This window comes from Mycteria americana, chromosome 2 (assembly GCF_035582795.1).
Source record: "Mycteria americana isolate JAX WOST 10 ecotype Jacksonville Zoo and Gardens chromosome 2, USCA_MyAme_1.0, whole genome shotgun sequence".
NCBI classification, from domain to species: domain Eukaryota; kingdom Metazoa; phylum Chordata; class Aves; order Ciconiiformes; family Ciconiidae; genus Mycteria; species Mycteria americana.
In genome coordinates this window covers 142,582,257-142,601,810 of record NC_134366.1, presented here as the reverse complement: position 1 = coordinate 142,601,810, position 19,554 = coordinate 142,582,257, and the positions used below count along the sequence as shown (strand labels likewise).

Genomic DNA, 19,554 nt, shown 5'->3' with positions numbered 1-19,554 from the left:
AACATAAAATAAAGTTTTTTAAAAAATAAAGTGTTTTAAAGTCTTTTAAAGACCAGCCCCAGCCCCACCCCCAGAGAAAATTAAGGCCTCTTGAATCTGAAAATGAAATACATATTGCTGGGGAAAAGAATATATCCACATATAAAACAAAAGATGTTTCTTGTTTGATGGATAAGAATGAGAAGAGTGGTTGAGGATCATAAATAACCTAAGCGAAATCAGAAACACTTTGAGAGAAGCTCTTCAGCAGAGAAGGTGACCAAACAGTATATGGAGGTGGCAGGGATATCAGCTGGAAGGAAGTGGAGAAGAGAAGAGGCTAAACAAAAAAATCACGAACACGGTTCAGTTAGTTCAAGACATGAAAATGCATTAAAACCTCTCCCATACAAATAGCAAAAGACAACAAAATCTGTTTCCTCTGGCAGTTTTGAAAGGACTGAAAAATACTAACTGCAATACTGGAAATTATCATTAAAAATAAATAAAATCAGAAATTTAACAACAACAAAAAAAGAAACCGAGGAAATCCAGCCAAAATTTGGAGATAACTATAGAGACATGCAAAACAGGGTAACTGGTGGCTGTATTATTTTTCAAAAATAATCTAGTCACATTACAAACAGTACTACTTGCACAAAATATTATTACTAACATTGGGGAAAAAAAAGAAAGGCTATGTAAATGTTTTAAATCCTAAAAGATCCCTCATCTGTATGCTGGAAATATACCCCTTAAAATACACTGCCCTTGGAAAGTAAAATGTTTGGACTGCAGTTTCAGACAGACATTTTAGTGTCTAGAGACATGGATGTTGAATTCCCCACATTACAGTATTCAAAACCATGTAAACATCAACTTCAGAAGAGCTGGATGCTGGCAAAGCACATTAAATTAGTATGCTCCTAGGTGATTTTAGAAATGTATTGAAGATAATAAGGAGAGAGTCAACAGTCACTGCCTGCAAGATTACAGTTAGATATTACACAATCCAAAATAAGATTTGGATTACATGTTACTACTCCAAATGCAGCAGATCTGGCTTAAATAGTTACCCCTTAAAATTAACAAACAATTTTGAGGAAGTCAAATGATGCAGTGGCCACCAAACCATAAACTGTGACCCAAGAAGTGTGAGCAAAGGACACAGGAAGAACACAGGAATCCTTCACAGAAGTGACAGCATGGGAATCTCATGTGATAACAACAATGAATTTTTGTTTATTTTACATAAACTCCACTACTGTCAGAATACTCAAACATAAACTATATCTTAAGAGATAGAAACTCAGAAGAAAAAGAACTATAATATCTATACGGTCAAACCAAGATAGGCCCAAACAAAGTTTAGAAAAAATAAAAAAGATTAAAAAAATCAAAATAGATTAATAAAGCAGGCCCCTAATGATTAATGGAAGCCCCTAGATAATAAGAAAAGACATTTTTCGCTGGGGCACAGCTCAGTTCCCGCAGAAGATTTTCAACGCCCACTAAAGTAAATGGATCAGACTGTAGAGGATTAATGTACACTCCTTTAAGAATCAGGGATTGTATCTTCATCCTTTTGTAAAATGCTCAGTCAGCCACCTGGCTATGTGGAAGTACTGTTTGTACTGTCCAGAAGAACTGTTAGAATTCAATGTAAGCTTTATAAAATACAAAATAATCAAAATAAGTGTGAAATACACATATGCAGACAAGTTCAATGCAAATGGGGTGACTTAAGGTCCTTCTTAATATCATGAGACTATTCTGTACTTCTTTGAAGGAAAAGGTGGAACAAGAGACTGAAGATCCAGCAATACTGCTTGTTTGCAAACTCAAAGCATGCAATTAAGTAGGAAATATTAATACAGAACTCTTTTCTTTTAAAGGAAAAAGACTAGCAGCTAGTTAGAAATAGGCATGCCAAAGACAGACCTGGGTAGGAGAGGATGGATATACTCCATGATACCATGCATAATTCTCCCTCTCCCCTACATGTAAAGTGGAAAAGGAGCAAGGGTAGCTGCCCTGCTCTATTTTTGTTGTATTCTATTTGTGGGAAGAGAATCCATTGATCAATTTGTGCAACTTCTCTTCATTCCTGGTTTCCTCCTCCTAAGTCTTACCCACTGCAGTGGGATGAAGCCAGGAGACCACAAACAGTAAGACTCAGCTTGGAAAAAGTAAAAAATGGAAGAGAAACAGAGGCACAGTATCTTTCTCTTCCCTTTACCTCCTACCTACTTTCAAGCAGGATGAATAGAATTACATCCTTCGCTTCAAACTCATTTACGGTCTCTGGAACCAAGGGAGCACCATTTTAGTAGCTTTCCAAGCTAGATTTATTTCTGGGCTCTTCTGCTTGTAATGCAGAGCCTATAAAACTAGATTATTAACGATCCTTTCCATGATCGAGCCTTATGTTTCTTATCCACAGCATTAGCTATTGATTTTACTTTACTTTATAACACATATGGCATTTCAAGATAGTGTACTGAATGCTGAATAATGCGACTTCACTTCTTACTATGAATGCACAAGTACAATCCTAACTGGACTGACATGTTTCCTGTAGAGAAACAAAGTAGAGAACACTCACATCCTCACTTGACCACAGACAGGCAGAAGCAAACAGCTGTTGTTTTCTATTTTTCCCAATCTTTCTGAAAATAGCCATTGAGCTGATCAAATGGTTTAGCTCTTAGGACAAGAGGAAGAAATATATTCTCCAACCTATTTTCACATCACAGAAGTTAACTGAAAAGTGTCTTTCCTTCTCACTAACATCAGACTGCTTCAACACTTTACCCAGCCTCAGTTCTGAAGGCACCCAAGGACTGTTACTCCCTTGTTAATACAAATCCCACACGTCTTAACATACCCAAAACACAAGTACCCCCACTACATGAGGAAGGATCACATGCACACTACAGCATACACTGCATACATGAAACTGAATGTGAATTCATCAAGAAATAGGAGAGACTACATTTGAAGAACATAGCTGATGTGCATTCCTACAATGTAAATAGGTTGTGGGTGTCCAGCATCGGCAGCTAATTAAAAAGGTAGTCTGCTCTTTCTGAGCAGTTCCACTGTTATGGACAGAAACAAGGTGTTGAAACAATTTGTCCAGCCTATGGTTTATAAGATGGTAGCAAGCTGCAAGTTGGCGACAACTACCTTTTGATGCATTAAAAACAAAGTTATGGGCTTTGAAAGCTACACAGGATGCTAGCCAGCCAGACCCACAGTCACAAACCAGCATCTGCATAGGGATAATCAGATAGTCATCCTCAAGAACTTATGAATACTGTATTCCAACAAATTCTTTTCCAATTCAAATTTTTACAAAATAAGTTAAAAAAAAATCTCTAAAGATCTTGATTGTTTTACATACCAGGGTCATATGATGGTGGAGGTGGTGGAGGAAGTTTTCCACCGTCTTTAAGATTAAGTCCTTTGGCTGCTCGTATAGTTGCTATAAATTCCTCGTGCTTTCGTCTCCAGTTGGAAGGTTTTTTGGGTGGTTCTGGCTAAGAAGCCAAAAAAGAAAGAGCTTTATATGTCTGAAGCTCTTACTTCAAGCTAAGTACGTGCCTTATTTTAGTACACAACATTATAGTTAGATTTCTTCCAGATCCTAGTTGATCTAGTTATCACGAATTGCCAGCAGAAACAATCCTTATTATAATGCATACATAGTTTGCCTAAAATGTTCATATGCAGATTAAATTATAACATACCCGTGGCTTAAGAGGTTTTACTGTGGGAATGTCAGTTCCTTCTGCTCTCTGTCGGCTAGAATCAAATGTCTTCCTTTTCTTGGCAGAAGTTTTTTGGCAAATGGGTCCATGCTTTTTCTACAAGCAGAAGAAAAACAAAAGGAGAACACAGAACTTAGTTTTGAAAACAGAAGTTATTAACATGTTATTTCCCTCTTTCTTGATATGCCAATCAGCAAACAAGGCCCAGCTCTCAATGAATAAGATCAGACTGCTTTCATTCAAATATTTATGCCAGCCATTACTTTTAGAACAGAACTACAGGAATTCACAAATGCATATATATGGTCACAAAAACTTGGGCGATGAGGAAGAAAAATAGAAGGCATCTGTATTTGCTCCTTGCAAATAAAAATTTGATGGTAGGTAGACAGCATTTGCATTGAGTGGCAAGTCAAATCAGAAGTGTCCGAAATCCAAATTCATATTTAAGGACAGATCGATTTCTATTAAGACTGGAGAACACAGTATTTTGAAGATGGCTAACAAAACACTTCACTTACTAGCTGAGACTGCATGATGCCAGGCAAAGAAAGATTCTGTGACCCTGAAGAAGATGCTTTTAGAAGCATGTATTTTCAGAAAGTGATGGGATGCTGAAATTCTCCTTCTAAGGAGCTTCAAAACTGAGTGTGCTGGTTAATTTTCTTCATAGTAGCTAGTATGGGGCTATGCTTTGGATTTGTGCTGAAAACAGTGTTGATAACACAGGGATGTTTTCGTTACTGCTGAGCAGTGCTCACACAGAGTCAAGGCCTTTTCTGCTTCTCACCCCACCCCACCAGCGAGTAGGCTGGGGGTGCACAAGGAGTTGGGAGGGGACACAGCTGGGACAGCTGACCCCAACTGACCAAAGGGCTATTCCATACCATATGCCGTCATGCTCAGCTTATAAAGCTGGGGGAAGAAGAAGGAAGGGGGGACGCTCAGAGCGATGGCGTTTGTCTTCCCAAGCAACCGTTACGCGTGATGGAGCCCTGCTTTCCTGGAGATGGCTGAACACCTGCCTGCCCATGGGAAGCAGTGAAGGAATTCCTTGCTTTGCTTTGCTTGCGTGCACAGCTTTTGCTTTACCTATGAAACTATCTTTATCTCAACCCACGGAGTTTTCTCACTTTTACTCTTCCAATTCTCTCCCCCATCCCACCGTGGGGGAGTGAGCAAGCGGCTGCGTGGGGCTTAGCTGCTGGCTGCAGTTAAACCGCAACAGTCCTTTTTGGCACCCAACGTGGGACTCAAAGGGTTCGAGATAACGACAGATTTGATTAGAATGTGCCAGATCTCATTCATAGCTGTGATTGCTGTTTAGCTATTAACTGACATGCTCCTGTGCTTGCAATGAGGCTTGCTTGCCTTACTGTATATTAGAGTCCAGTGCTCATTAGTGGCTGCTTTTTGCTTTTGCTGCTTGCTGTACTGCTGATCATCTTACCCTGCTGTGCCTGGGAACATTTTGATAACAGCAATGGTGATGTGCCTGGGCTGGCAGATGGCCAGGGCATCGCTGCTGTTTCTGTGCTGCTGCACTGGACAGGCTGGAACTCCAGTGTGAACTCGAGTCGAAGGGACTGTGACCTGTGGATGAGTCCACACGGCAGCAGGACACCCCAAAGCATCTGTGCCCATGGATAAGCCCATGCCAGAGCAGGTACATCTTGAAACGTCTGTGGCCATGGTTATCTGTGCTGCAGCAGGTATTCCTCTGAAGGGACTGTGGCCTAAGGATAAGTCCATACTGGAGAAGGTACACCTTGAAGCATCTGCGGATAAGTCCATGCTGCAGCAGCTACACCCTGAAGCATCAGTGGCTGTGCATGAGGTCATGCTGAAGCACCTCAAAGCACGTGGCCATGGATAAGCCCATGACAGAGCAGGTACGCCCCTGGAGGGACTGCAGCCATGGGTAAGGCTGTGTTAGAGCAGGTTTACTTCTGAAGGGACTATGGCTGTGCGTAAGGCCACACCGGAGCACATTATCTCTGAAGGCATTGTGGCCCATGGAGAAGGCCACGCTGAAACAGGTGCACCTCAAAGCGACTGTGGCTGTGGATAAGTCTATGCCGCAACAGGTATACTCCTGGAACGACTGTGACTCATAGCTAAGGCTCCACTTGGATCAGGTACACCCCTAAGGGGCTCCAATCTGTGGATGAGTCCAAGCCAGAGCAGGGGCAAGGGGAGGAGTTCATTGCAATGTTAAATGCTATAACCTGGCCCAAAGGGACCAGGGGTGGACATTGTAATGGAAATACCTTTAAATTGTTGTAACCCATGATTTGAGTTGCATGTTATAGAAATTACTATAGCAGGAACCACCTGACCCAATGGAGGACAAGCCTTACAAGAAGTAGTGCAGGTGCAGTAGTGACCTGACCTGAGCTGGGTTTGGTGCCCAGTAACTCCATGCAACACACCACCTCTCCTGTCCTGAGTGACCACCATAACAGATGGAACCCAAAGTCATGGACTAAATGAACTCAGTGGACATTTTGTGGACATTTTACAGGTATTTTACAGGGGTGGTCTACAGATTAGGGAAATGATATCTGTGTATTATATCAAAGCATGGGAAGGGGGTGGGGGGAGTAATGAGAATGCATTGGACAATGTGGGACTTGAGCATGACATAAATGGTATGGAATAAGGGGCAGAGTAATATTTGGCTGGGATAGAGTTAATTTTCTTAACAGTAGCTAGTATGAGGCTATGTTTTCAGCACAAATCCAAAACAGTGTTGACAATAGAGGGATGTTTTAGTTACTCCTGAGCAGTGCTTACACAGAGTCCACGTCTTTCGTGCTTCTCACACCACCCCACCAGCGAGTAGCTGGGCGTGCACAAGTAGATTTTTCTTTTGCTGTCTTTATATCAACCCACGAGTTTTCTCACTTTTACTCTTCTGATTCTCTCCCCCATCGCACCAGGAGGGAGTGAGCAGCTGTGTGCTGCTTAGTTGCCAGCTGGGGTTAAACCATGACATCGAAACAACTGGAATCCATAATTATTGGGGGGGTGGGGTGTGGATGGACACTCAAAAAAACCACCAAAACCAAGCATCTAGATCTACTTTATTTAGGTATACTGACCATTGCTTAACTCCCATATCAACTTGTCAGAGCTAAAAGTCAACAGTGTTCATACTGCTTACCAGTGCTGCTGGAAAGAAAGTTCTTCCACAAATCCTACATGGTAGCAGATCTCCAGTTTGCACTGTAACCTCACCTTAGAAAAAAAAAAAAAAAACATACTTCTATAAGAAAATTTGTTTAAATTAGTGATAAAAATTTATTCCTAGATTGCTAACCTCATATACTTAGCAATAATAACAGTTATTACTATAAAAGTATACATTCTTTGAACTGTGCAGAGACTGTGCAGATCAGAAAGGAAAAGATGATACACAAGTCCTTATGTACTTTTGGAAGCAGTAAGGCCCAGTAACATGTCAGCATCAATTCTGATAATTTACAATACAAAACTCTGCACCAATAAAGGGATGCCTGTATGTCAACATGAAAATGACAGATTCACTGTAAGTCACAATGACAACCCAAACACACACCAAGAATAACAATATTTAGCGTGTATTTCTGTGCCTTGGAATAGAATCACCTGTTACAGCATCAAATGTAACTCACATCCCATCACTTATTTTTCTCTACTAAGTTTAATTATTCCACTTCCTCTTGGAAAGAGAAATTCTTTAATGCTATTTTTACTATATATTTTATTCATATTATTACTGACAGCTTACGAAAGCGTTTCTGATGTTGCTATTCAAGCATTGGTAACAAAAATGTAAATGCTCTACTTGACATACAAGAGATTCACAGAACCAGATAAAAGACCAACAAATCAAAGTATCCAAGCCTATGCAAGCAAATATATTCATATAGTACGCATTATGGAATGGAGTCATGGCAGCGATGAAAAACTCCACAGGGTTTCCCCAAAATAGGCATCTATTATATTTAGTACTGTACCAGAGATACAGGGATATTTTTATATCACATATACATCAATAGAGGCAGTAAGTTTGGATTAAGTTTGGGAATTACTAGTTGCTTTCTCTGTACTCAGTCTGACTATTGCAGACAATACAGGTCCCTCTATTTATATAAAGTGAAAACAAAAGCACTTTGAATTGACTTGTATTTTAGGCAAACTAGTGGCTTAAACTAACAAAGTTATGAACATAGCAACATTCAGTGATTTCATCAGTTTTTGTTCCCAGTTCCCCAGTGGAAAACAATTTTCCACCTAAACATACATACTTGTCAAGTAACTGTAGGACCAGTCCTAAAGAAAATGGAAAATTTAACAAAATGTTTCATGGCAGACAAATGTAGATTCAGGCAGCCATGGTTCCTAATGAAAACCTTTTTTTCCAGATGTAAAGATTAAACTTGAGTGAGATTTCTAGTACCAATATGTAACCATTAGGTCTATTTCTGCCTTTTTCAATTACTTGAATTAAGTTCATCATCAGTATGTAACTACATATAATGTATTAATTGCATTAATACACTACAGAGCAAATCCATTTTAAGAATCAGAAATCATATGAAAAGTGTTCTGCAGTTTAAAGCATTTACGGTCATATCTTTAATTTATATACCTTTTTCATGTACACACGAATAGGCCCTTGTCACAGCATAGCAGGACTGTACTAACAGTAACTTTGAGTTTTACAATTTAAGTCATAATCAAGCTTCCTTTTGCGTCATCTAAATGTGTTTAGTTATACACAAATGGGGGAAGTAGTAGGAATGATAGAAAATGTGCAGATACATCTTGTTTTTCTTCTATTCTTGCATCTGGATTACACTTGCATGTTATCGACATTTACTAGGAACTTATTTTTTATTGTTAACTGCATTTTTTCAATCCCTATTTTAAACAATCATGTCTGAAACTTTTTTTCCATAGGCCTGTTTTCTTAAACCCACAAGCCTGAGCATAACGTTAATCACAAGTAATAACGTGCACACTGGTCATACATAGGTTAGATGGATGGAACCTGCCCTCACCATTTTCCTCAAGGGTAAGCAGCAATGGTTGTAAGCTTTTCTCAATTCTCCCACTCAAAAATACAAGGTACACACAGATTTATTTTGTTTGTTTGTTTCATTACTTCATTCTTCAGAGTTCTCAGCACTCTTAATAATGCTAACAGACATCACTGCAAACTCACTTCTGCTGAAGCGTTCAACTACCTTTTATCACATTATTCTAATACAACCTTCAGCTTTGCAGAAATAAGTGAGAGGGGCATTTCATGGAAATACAAAGTGACACTGTCTGTGTCTTTAAGAAATTAGCTGAAATAAATCAGAATTAGTGATCTTGAAATCAGGTGTATAGTATAAGATTAAGGATTTGACTGAGAGAAGAATTCTTTCAAATATATGCCTTATTAAAAGAAGAAAAGCTACATTTTTCACCATGTTAGGTTCACTGAACTCTGGAATTCGAGCTTGTGTTTAAATTCACAATTAGAAGAAGTAGACTTGATAGACCCTCACCTGACCGAGCAGTATTTACACATGACATACCAATGCATAACAAATGCCAATGAGCACTCACTGTAGCTACAGTTACAGAGCTGGATTTCCTTACAGCATACCTAACCCTTCTTTGCTGCTGGCAGGTACTCAATCACATTTGCCAAGAGCTATTTCTACTGCCAACACCTCCTCCCCCCCCATACAAATCACTGACCCAAAACACAAAAGGAAGTTATTTTAAAAAAATGAAAGTTCCTTAAGTTTTGTTGAAAACGGGAAGCCTACAGTCCTTTATATTTGCACATTTATCACCTCAGTTTCTTAATCGTTCCTCTGTGAATTTCCTCTCCTTTAAAGTAATGCCCTCCCCCTCCAAAAAAACCCCACCACAAACAAAACCAAACCACAAAAATCTTAACATTTCTCTCTAGGAGCCCATGAGTCTTCCCTTACAGAAGGGTTAGCAATATCATCAACATGAAATCTGATAATTTTAAAATAAAACATGGGAATAAAATTGTGAAAGTTGGAAGAGAGTTGGTTTGTTTTTTTTAAAAAAGGCATTCACGCATGATATCTAATACCATCAATACACTTGTTATTTACATAGCTTCTGCACAAGTGACATAAATGCACAACATAAAGGGGGAGGAATTCTTACACAATTTTAGTAGTAATGTAAAAAGTTAGTATTTCTAAAACCAGCAATAAACAGGATAACTTTTTTCAATGAAATGACTAAATTATTTTGGCTGTAGTTTTCCAGCATAATGACTATAAAATGCAATAAAAATGGAAAAAAAAAACTTATTCTGAGTTATTTTAGTCTGATAAAATTAAAGAATAACAAACAAAAGCAAAACCTCACAGTTGAAAACTTTGGGGTTTCTTAAAAAAAGGCATGGACTGACTGAATCTTTTTCCTAATCAAAAGTTAACAGAAATGGGTTGTTAAATTGGGATGTATCGGAGGTGGGGAGGAGGTAAAAAACAGGGAGCACTCAAATCAAGAAAAAGAAGAAGGACTTGCTTGGCAAATGAGCCTGAGAATAGAAATTGTAGTAAGACGGTATCATAGCAATTTTCTTCAGTCTTCTTTAAGTCTAGCAACAATGCAGGGATTGCCCTCATCTTGGTTATACAACCACAGAAGAACCAAGATCCAGCAGCAACACTTCTTTTTCCTTTTACCATCTTCAATACCACTAATCACCAGCAGTTTACATGCCTGTATTAAACATGAATGAATATAGTTAATTTAGAAGAGGACAGACATAATTATTACTGTTTATCTGATCTAAACACACTTAGGGAAAAGAGAAGTATGTTCAAAATGGTTATGTGAATACCAAAGGAAGAAGTATGTCAGCTGAAGTGATGCCAAAACTATGATATACAGTTTTACACTCTATTCTCCTACTGTCTGCCTGAGACCAGGTCTCAAATAAAAACACAGAGTTCAACCTACAAAGATGCTGGGTATCTGAATTAAACAACTAGATTGGGAGTTTTATTAGCAGCACTACAATAAACTCACCACTTGTGTTTCTAAACTGTCCCTGTCAGAGCTCTTCCTCCTCCAGCTACTTCGAGTACAACCACCTTCCAAATTATTTTTTCTACCTGCAAATGAATAAGTTATTGCACACATTCCCTTTGAACATGGTCATAGTCCAGTTAGCCATACTTTCTGTTCTTGAAGTTGGAGTTTAGCTGTAAAGTTCAGGTGGACCTCGAAGTCTGACAGTCAGTCTCCCAGATGTAGCACAGTGCTTTCCATACTCTTACAGATGAGTATAGACTCCTTCGAAATCTAGATTTCCAGAGAACAACTTTTTTTCTTTCTCTCCTCTCATGTTCAAATGCAGCAACTGATTACAGCAGAAAGTGAGATCTGTCAGTCCTCAGGTTTATCTTTCTCAGTACAATGTGTGGACCCATCAATACATACAAGTCCGATCTGACACAGTCACAGACATAATGCTAGCTCTTGCTGTTGTGTTTACAAATTAAGCAGTTGTGTAAACAGACCCCATACCTAGAGGCAGCAGAAGTCTTCAGTATTGCTGAACAGCTATTAATTGAAGTTTTGTTACAGTTTTCTCTTTTGGAGAGCTTTGTATACACAAGTATGTGTCTGCACTTAGATATCAAGTATAGAATGCTTCAATGAGACAAGACTGCACTTAGTCTCAGTAACAGTATTTTGTTGTGTTGTAAAATCTGTTTGACTGCCCTTCAAAACCTTTTATTTGTATTTACTCTCACTGCTGTGACAGTACTAAATGACTTTGGCCAGACAACTGTGATAATCAGAACCATCAAGCCTCACTAAATTCAAACTTGCAGAAACACTCCGGTATGATTTCCAGCCTTGAGACTAGGTACCTATTTGAAACCAGCAAGTCATCTATGACTGTTGAAAGTTATTACTTGAAGAGTGCTTGCCAAATTCTTCTCCTACAAAATTGTATTTATTGCTTTTAGCATAAATGACCTCTCATCTCCAAACCCAGGGTATTTTCCACTTAAGAGTTCCATATATATACTTCAGGTATGAAAAAAAAATGCAGTGCCTTCCCCACACTAACTGGAATCTATATCATCAACCCACAGCATCTAGTTCTTTGGAGCCTGTCAGTCTCCAACATATGTCCCTTAATCGGTACTGACTGGGTTATATGTTTTAATCAACACGTTAACTAACAACAGTCTGAAAAGACTAATGACAAATACCATAAACAAGAGTCACCTAAAAATGATACTGATGCAGTGACATAGGTAGGGAACACTGCTTTGAACAGCCAAATACAATTTAGAGCATTCATTTTCAAAGAGTAATTTTAAAGAGCATTAAATAAAATAATGAAAAGATGAATGTATAAAAGTAGAAAGACGTACACCAATAATGGTGCAAGTTTTGCAAGTTTTCATTATTTTGCCAATAGGAATTCTGAAATGCAAATGAAAGTCAACTACTTCATACTGCTTAACAACAGGCAGTACTTGCCATACTTTCGTAAAGTCTGCTTGATAACAGATGAAGTGCATGATTTACTCCACCAGGCAAATACCTTCTCGTCTATGCTATTCAGCAGTTTGCAGGAAGAGTTAGAGAAAGGAAGAGGAAATCCTAGAAAGCTCTTGTCTCTTAGTATTCAACCTTTCACATATTCTGAAATTTTTACACAGTTAGGTTATTTGCAATTGTATAACAAATAGCAAACCAAACTACTTTTACCTATCTACCCCTAATTTTAGAGGAAAGCCTCATGAATTCTTTCCTACTTCTGTATTGACAATGCAGTCTAATCTTGTATAAACCTGTCACTTCTGCTTCCACAAGGTAACAAAAGCAGCATAACTTCCATTCCTTCAAGCTGAAAAGCTTACGCTATACTTTCACAGTACCTCTGCTTATTTTTATATCAGCTCTTCAGCCTGACAATGCAAGTGCATTACATTTGCCAAAATTGCTGTTATTGCATTGAACATGAGACTGATGATGGCGAGTTCTGTATTACTTCCTTGAGAATAACATATCAAGGAGAGCCCCACTGCCTCAAAGTGACAACCTGGAGGAGGATTCTGTGAAGAAGGTTTTTTTGTGACTGAAAAATGCATGCAGTTAAGAATGGTTGTAATGGCAGCCCATGCACAACTCGCATTGTTGTGTACTCCCCTTTTCTCTAACTGTCCGTCCTTCTTTACTCCCTTCCTCATACGAGCGTAACTTTTAATGCCAATGTCACACTACACATCCTTAAAAATAACCAGCTCTCCTGGACTCCTCTCTAGGGCCTATCTCATGGGATTCTTCCAAGCAGATGCCTAAACAAGTCAAAGCCTGTTCTCCTGAAGTCCAGGGTTGAGATCCTGCTATTTGCCCAGCCCCCTCCTCTCAGAATCCTGACTTCAACTACCCCGTGGTCACTGAAGGTAAGGCTGCACCTGACCTTCACATCTCATGTTTGTAGGTGTGAAGTCTGCAGAAGTGCCTCCCCTTGTCAGCTCCTTCATCACCTGGGTCAGGAATTTGTTATCAATGCATATCAGAAGCCTCCTAGATTGCTTGTGCCTTGCTCATTTGTCCCTCCAGCAGGTATCGGGTGGTTAAAGTCCCTCATGAGGACCAGGGCCTGTGAATATGAGGCTCCTTCCAATTATCTGAAGGAGGCCTCATCTTCCTCATCAGGTGGTTTGTAGCAGACACCCACGACAACATTTCCCACATTGGTCTGCCTGCTAACCCTGATCCATAAGCTCCCAGGTGGTTCCACAGCAAAGCTCCATGCATTCTTACTGCTCTCCCACATAAAGGGCAACTTCCCCCCTTGCCATCCAGCTGGTTCTTCCTGAAAAACCTTTATTCATCCACCACAACACTGCAGTCCTGTGAGCTGTCCTACCACCTACACACAACTCCAACAAGATCGTAGCCCTGCAATGGCACACAGACCTCCAGTTCCTCCCATTTGTTCCCACACTGTGAGTGTTAATGTACAGGCTCTTCAGAGAGGCCCTCAGTCATGATGATTATCCAGAAAAATCTATGAGAGCTTCCCCGTAATGCATATGGAAACACACCAAAACCAAAGGCAAATAAGCAGCACTATTTGATCGATCTAACTTCCAGATACATTATCTGGTCTTCTATTAACCAGCTTTAAGATCAATTAAAGCCACTAGAAAGCATCTGACCTGCAAAATCTATGTACATGTTACACAATTCTGCTTTGGGATCATAAACTCACTATTCTCCTGTATTAGGCTACAAGCACCATGAAGACTGTAAGCAGGTAGTCAAGCAAAGACTAGCCTTCTCACACTACCCTTAAACCTAGACTGCTTTGCACCAGTGACCCCCAAAGCAATTCTGGACTTACATACTCTACCACCCAAATGTAATTGGACAGAGCAATCCCTATCTAAGTCTGCTTGCTTGTCTGAATATTACTTGGCTAACAATAATGTGTTAAAAACAATTTTGATAATGAATTTCATTTATGATATATTGATTCCCAGTCATGTGTCCGTTGTGTTGTTCCCCCCGCCACCCCGAATTTTTTTTTTTAGAAGTAAGCCCACTCCTCACCCCCTCCAGTCAACTGTTTAACATACTCCTGGAACCAGATTTTACTGAAATGCAACAACTGCTTTTGATAATAACCACATTATGTGTGTGTGTGTGCAGGTAAAATACATTCCTCTTCCCACTATATTCAACCAATTGAATTCAATTACTAGATTAATCTAGTTTCTGCAATTTAAGTTAAAAATGCAAGAATTCTACAAGAACTATAGAAAAGGGTGTAAAATCTATTAGTTCTAAGATGCTGAAGAAACTAATCTGAAGCACTCAAATTCCTGTCTACACATATTACTTCCTTTCCTTTAAAGGTGAAACATATTCTGATAGCACACTTCCCCTATCATATCAGCCTAAACTTAGCTTTCACAATTTTTCCTCAAGTAAAACATTTCAATTTCTTCCCCAAAACATAAATGTTAACCAAAAAATAAAAACATAATTGCCTTAGAAAAAGTAAATACACTGACCACAATTATACAGTGTATTAAACATCAAAATTAGATCACTTAACAGAGGTGCAAGTATGCCTAGTGAAACATAGCACTTAAATGCAAATTCACATTTATCATTGTGTTTTAATGGCTACCGGAGACAAACAACTTCTTAAAAAGAATATACATTAATATTAGTTTTGCATTTCAATCTGTAGTAGTTTCCAACTTGCTGATTTAAGAACAGTACTGTAAAATTAATACTTCTCTCTGTTGGACAGGTAAGATACCTAAAAAAAAAAAAAAAGTGCTGAAGTGTTCCAAAAAGGCAGGAGCCTCTCTCAAATGCAGCTTAAGAAAATGGCTGCCAAAGCAAGGAAGCTGCTGCATCCATCCAGTGAAGCAAGGCAAAGATGAACACTAAAGGCAAAGGAAGACTCACATGAATATTATTTTTGTTTTCAAAACAAATAATTTTCTACACTATTAGGGGGGAAAAAAAATAAAAAAAGACTGGGCATTAGCTTATTCAGAAATTCTGCCAAAGCAAGCATAAGCACTTGCTTTCAACAGTCATGTTACTAATATAAAACCCCAAACTAGAATGCTTGCACCTTTGGGGTGGAGTGGGGTGTCTCAGACATTGTCAGTGCCAGTGAAGGGTCCAGGGACAAATGCTATTACAGCACAGATCTCAACTGTCAGCAGAAGGTGCCATACAGCGAGCCTTACTCTTATGAGACCTCAAGGACACACCCAGACCGCTGAGAGTCTAAATGCTTAATCACAGTAGTCCCTACTTGGCATCTGCAAGCGAAAGCTCTGGGTTTGAGACTGCAAGCTATTTCCTGAGCAAGCAGCCACCCATCCCCTTCCAACCACAACCAGTCTTCCCTGGCTGCTAGAGCACAGGCTGAAGGAGAACGCTGGCGTTGGGTAAGCGCTGCTATCACCTACCACAGAGAGCTGGACTTTTGCCCTCGGACACAGCTGCCCCTCTGCCCTTTACTCCTTAGGCAGCAGCAGTCCCGACCCGCTGGGATGGGCTGTGAACAAGTGTGGGAAGCAGCATTTAGTCAGCTCAAGCAGCTGTTGCCGGCATCCTCCCAGAAAAAACAACAGACTGGAGAGAAGCCGATCAAACACCATCATGGGACTGCTCTGGCTTAAATGAAGTCAGGAATTCAGTGCTTGGATCCCCTCCTCCCTCTCCTTCAAGCAAAACAGAGGGCAACAAACATGCCACTGTGACAGCTTTTTTCTTGCCATCCAGCAGTGAAAGCAACAAGCGCATGTTAACCCATCAAAAATGGTCCTGAGATTCAGCACATGCTGGACTACTCAGGAAAGGATTTTTAAACTCACCTTAGAGATCACTACATATTCAGGCACACGCAGTCTATTGCTCTAAGTATTTTCACCAGTAAATTAAATGAAAATTGAAAAACAGCCAAACAGCACACAGGCTGCAAAGTAACAAATGCTGAGCTAGCAACTTTAGATTTAACATCAAATTTGTCACTTGTAATGACAAGTGTGCACTGATTCCTTTTACAAAAGTTAAAAGTTATAAATTTGACTTTCAGTATCAATCTAGTAATATAACAATACTGATATACAAATAAAATAATAAAGCAACAGACTTAAAAAAAGCAACAAAAGTAAATTTTAGAAGAAACTAAGTCACACAGAAACCTACTTTGCCATTTCACTGAACATTTAAACTTGCACATAATGAGAAAATGCAACTGCAACACTGGAAATATTATTTAGCTTTTTAAATGCCACTAATGCAGCTCCACAAGCCCACTAATACACATTCAACTCTCCACATTATGGAAAGAATCATTATAAGCTGGGTAGAGTTCTTTCTTACTAATAGCATGCTTAAATAAACAGAAATAAAACAGATCTTGCATCTATAATGCTAAGCTTCAGAAAAACAAAGCACCAGCTTCTGAGGGCAGAAAGTCCAGGCCAAGCGTCCTGAGCAGGTCTTCCACAGTCATAAAAACATACCAGCAGACTGCTGCCAAAAGACAAAGTCCTGTCCTCCACCATAATCATGTCCCTCACACACACAGCTGCCAGGACCTGCTGTACAAATCGGCTCTGGGAATTGATTTTGCCAAGCACTAACATACAGAGGGAGCAGGCTGAGCCAGATTTCAGAAGCAGCCCATACTTCCATGTTGGATGGATATGACTGTGCAACTATGCTTCTAAACAGGAATTTAATCTAAAATGGCAACCAGCAACGTTCTTCTGAGTTGCCAGTGGAGCAATGACTGGAAAAAAGCATAATACCCAATGAAATAATTTATTATTGTTACTGGTTTTGCCTACATTTTTCCTGCCTTGGGGACACCTTTCACCTTTCTACAGAAACTTCATCTCAGCCTAACCTAATGCGCATCAAGAGAGACAGCTTAAACTGAAAAACTGTAAATAAAAAGCAAAACCACTTGGTTCAAATGTTTTGAAGCAAAAAAGGAAGTATTTTATGTTGTGGCAATTTGTTTAGAGAAAGAAAAACACAGCACAATGTGACCCAAAGAACGCAAAATACTATATTCTTCAGTTCCCAGAACTTTAGCATTCAAGGATGCTGGATAACAGTGTGGGATACACTGTTCACAATGCAAGGATATCTGAAGTTTTAGAACTAGCTTATTACCTGTGCTATTCTCAAGTTAGTCTCGTGTGTTCAGAAGGAGTATTTCACATCATGGAAAAATGCTTTGATAAGCTCTAGCTTTTGAAAGTACTTTCAAGAAATGGTTCACAGAGTAAACATGAGATTTCACCTATGATATAGCAGTTCTTCCTCCCACCACTCCCAGTACCTACTGAAATACAAACAAAATGTAAACCATTTCCAGCAAAGTCAGTAGTTGGACAAATTGTACTGCAAGAATGACATGGTTTTTCAGGCTTCTGCTGTTATCTGTAGATCTGCTTCCTTCTGACACTCCGTTATGAAGGTGCTAGAGCTTATACAACACAGCTGGCATAGCTGGCCTTGCTTAGTTAGCTTACAGCCAAATCAATTGATGGATGGGCTGCAGATGATATGCAGTCCCAACTGCAGTCAAACATGTAGCTGACTCAAAATTAAAGCAAGCTTTCCCCTTCTGGACAGGCAACATACGATTGTCACAGGACTGTCATGAGAGTCGGAGTGCCTGATAAAGCATTATTGGATAAGCCACTGGACATCACTTTTCAAATTTAAAAGGAATTAATAGTCAGTAAAGCATAAAGAGTAAATCAAATAAAAGAGAACCTCTTGGGATTTTAATGCCAAATCATGTTGTCCAAATTTATAGTCTTGATGAAGTCACTAGCCATAAGAACAGTCTGATGACTGTAAAATCTACTAAAGACAGGTATTCAGTGAGGATTACTTCCTGTCTCCAACTGTGCTAGAAGGGATAAAGAACAAAGGCTATTTTGTGCTCACCCCTATTTAAGCACTCAGTTACCTCTAGTGAAGCAGAGCCCGGAAGACTTAATGACTGTTTTGTGACAGTTACTCAGAATAGGTCTGTATTTTTTCTTAAGTGATATGGTTAAAGCAGCTTGCAAACCACAGTAATGACAGGCCTACCGAAATCCTCAGATAGCAAGCCGTAACTTCATCAATTCCAAGCTGATATTTATGCTATGATGGATACTCTGCAAGGTGACGGTATCTTCGTTAACACAACTGGCACAGGATAAAGTTGCAAATATTCTGTCAGCAAATATATACCTAGTCTTCACCGCACCGAACACTTCCATAGCATTATAAGCGTATCCTAACGCCCACCTTCGCCATCTGTTTGCAAAGAAAAGGGTGCCTGGCACAGACGCCCGCAGGACTCGATGCCGTCCCCACCCAGGGCACCCGCTGCCTGCGGCGCATCACGGAGCAGGCTCACCGCGATCCGAGTTCGGCCGCGGCAGGAAGGGGCCGGCGGGGAACGGCCACAACCCCGCAGCTCGGCTGCGAGAGCCGAGCAGCGCCCGAGACAAAGCGCAGCGAGGCCGGCCCTGCCCGCCGCGCCTGCCTCCCCGCCCGCCCCGCGCCCGGCGGCGCCCCCCAGCCCGCCGGGCTGCGCGCAGGGGCCCGCTGCCTCCCACCTTCGTTCGCCGCCCCAAAAGCACGCTGTCCCCCTCAGCAGCGCTCCCCCACCTCAGCCCCATCGCCCCCCCCAAAACTCCCAGCCGCGGAGCGAGGCGAGGCCGCCGCGCCGCCTCAGAGGGCTCCGAGAACGGGGAAGGCGGCGCCCGGGCCGCAGCTCCCGCCGCCGCCGCCCAAGCACGCCCGCCATAGCACAAAGGCGCGGCCCGGCCTTCCCGCCCCAGGCGCCCGCCGCCCCTCACCTTCCAGCCCCTCCATGGCGCACCCCAGCCGCCGCTGGCCCCGCCGCTGCTGTGGCAACGCCGCCACCTCCCGGCCCGCTAACAACCGCCGCTCCCATTGGCCGAGCGGTGCGGGCGGGCGGGCCGGGGCGGCCCCTCACGGCCACAGCCCCGGGGCGGGCGGGCCGGCCTCCCCCGCGGGCACTGCCCGCCGGCGGCCGCCCCCGGGGGGGCAGCCCCAACGCCCCCCTCCGCCCCGCCCGGGCCTCCCGCCCGGCCCAGGTGGTGCCGCCCGCCCTTCGGCTGCGCCCCGCTTGGTCCGTCTTCCCAAGGGAGCAGGGCACCAGGTCGGAGCATCTTCCTGCAAAACCCATCTTAGTCCAGCTCCGGTGCAATCTGACAGGCCG

General features: G+C 41.2%; 1 protein-coding gene across 4 annotated transcripts in view; it reads right to left on the bottom strand.

Moving 5' to 3' along the window:
- ZC2HC1A (zinc finger C2HC-type containing 1A) overlaps positions 1 to 19,275 on the bottom strand; it is a 39,178-nt gene extending 19,903 nt beyond the window's left edge. For all 4 annotated transcript variants that reach the window (XM_075494846.1, XM_075494849.1, XM_075494848.1 and 1 more), the window contains exons 1-4: positions 19,169 to 19,275; positions 6,919 to 6,992; positions 3,732 to 3,848; positions 3,386 to 3,521 (exon numbers count right to left, since the gene is read on the bottom strand). In XM_075494846.1, the coding sequence (XP_075350961.1) occupies positions 3,386 to 3,521; positions 3,732 to 3,848; positions 6,919 to 6,992; positions 19,169 to 19,184 (343 nt within the window). In that variant the 5' untranslated portion in view covers positions 19,185 to 19,275. The remainder of the gene's footprint in view (positions 1 to 3,385; positions 3,522 to 3,731; positions 3,849 to 6,918; positions 6,993 to 19,168) is intronic.
- Between the last annotated feature and the right edge of the window lie 279 nt (positions 19,276 to 19,554).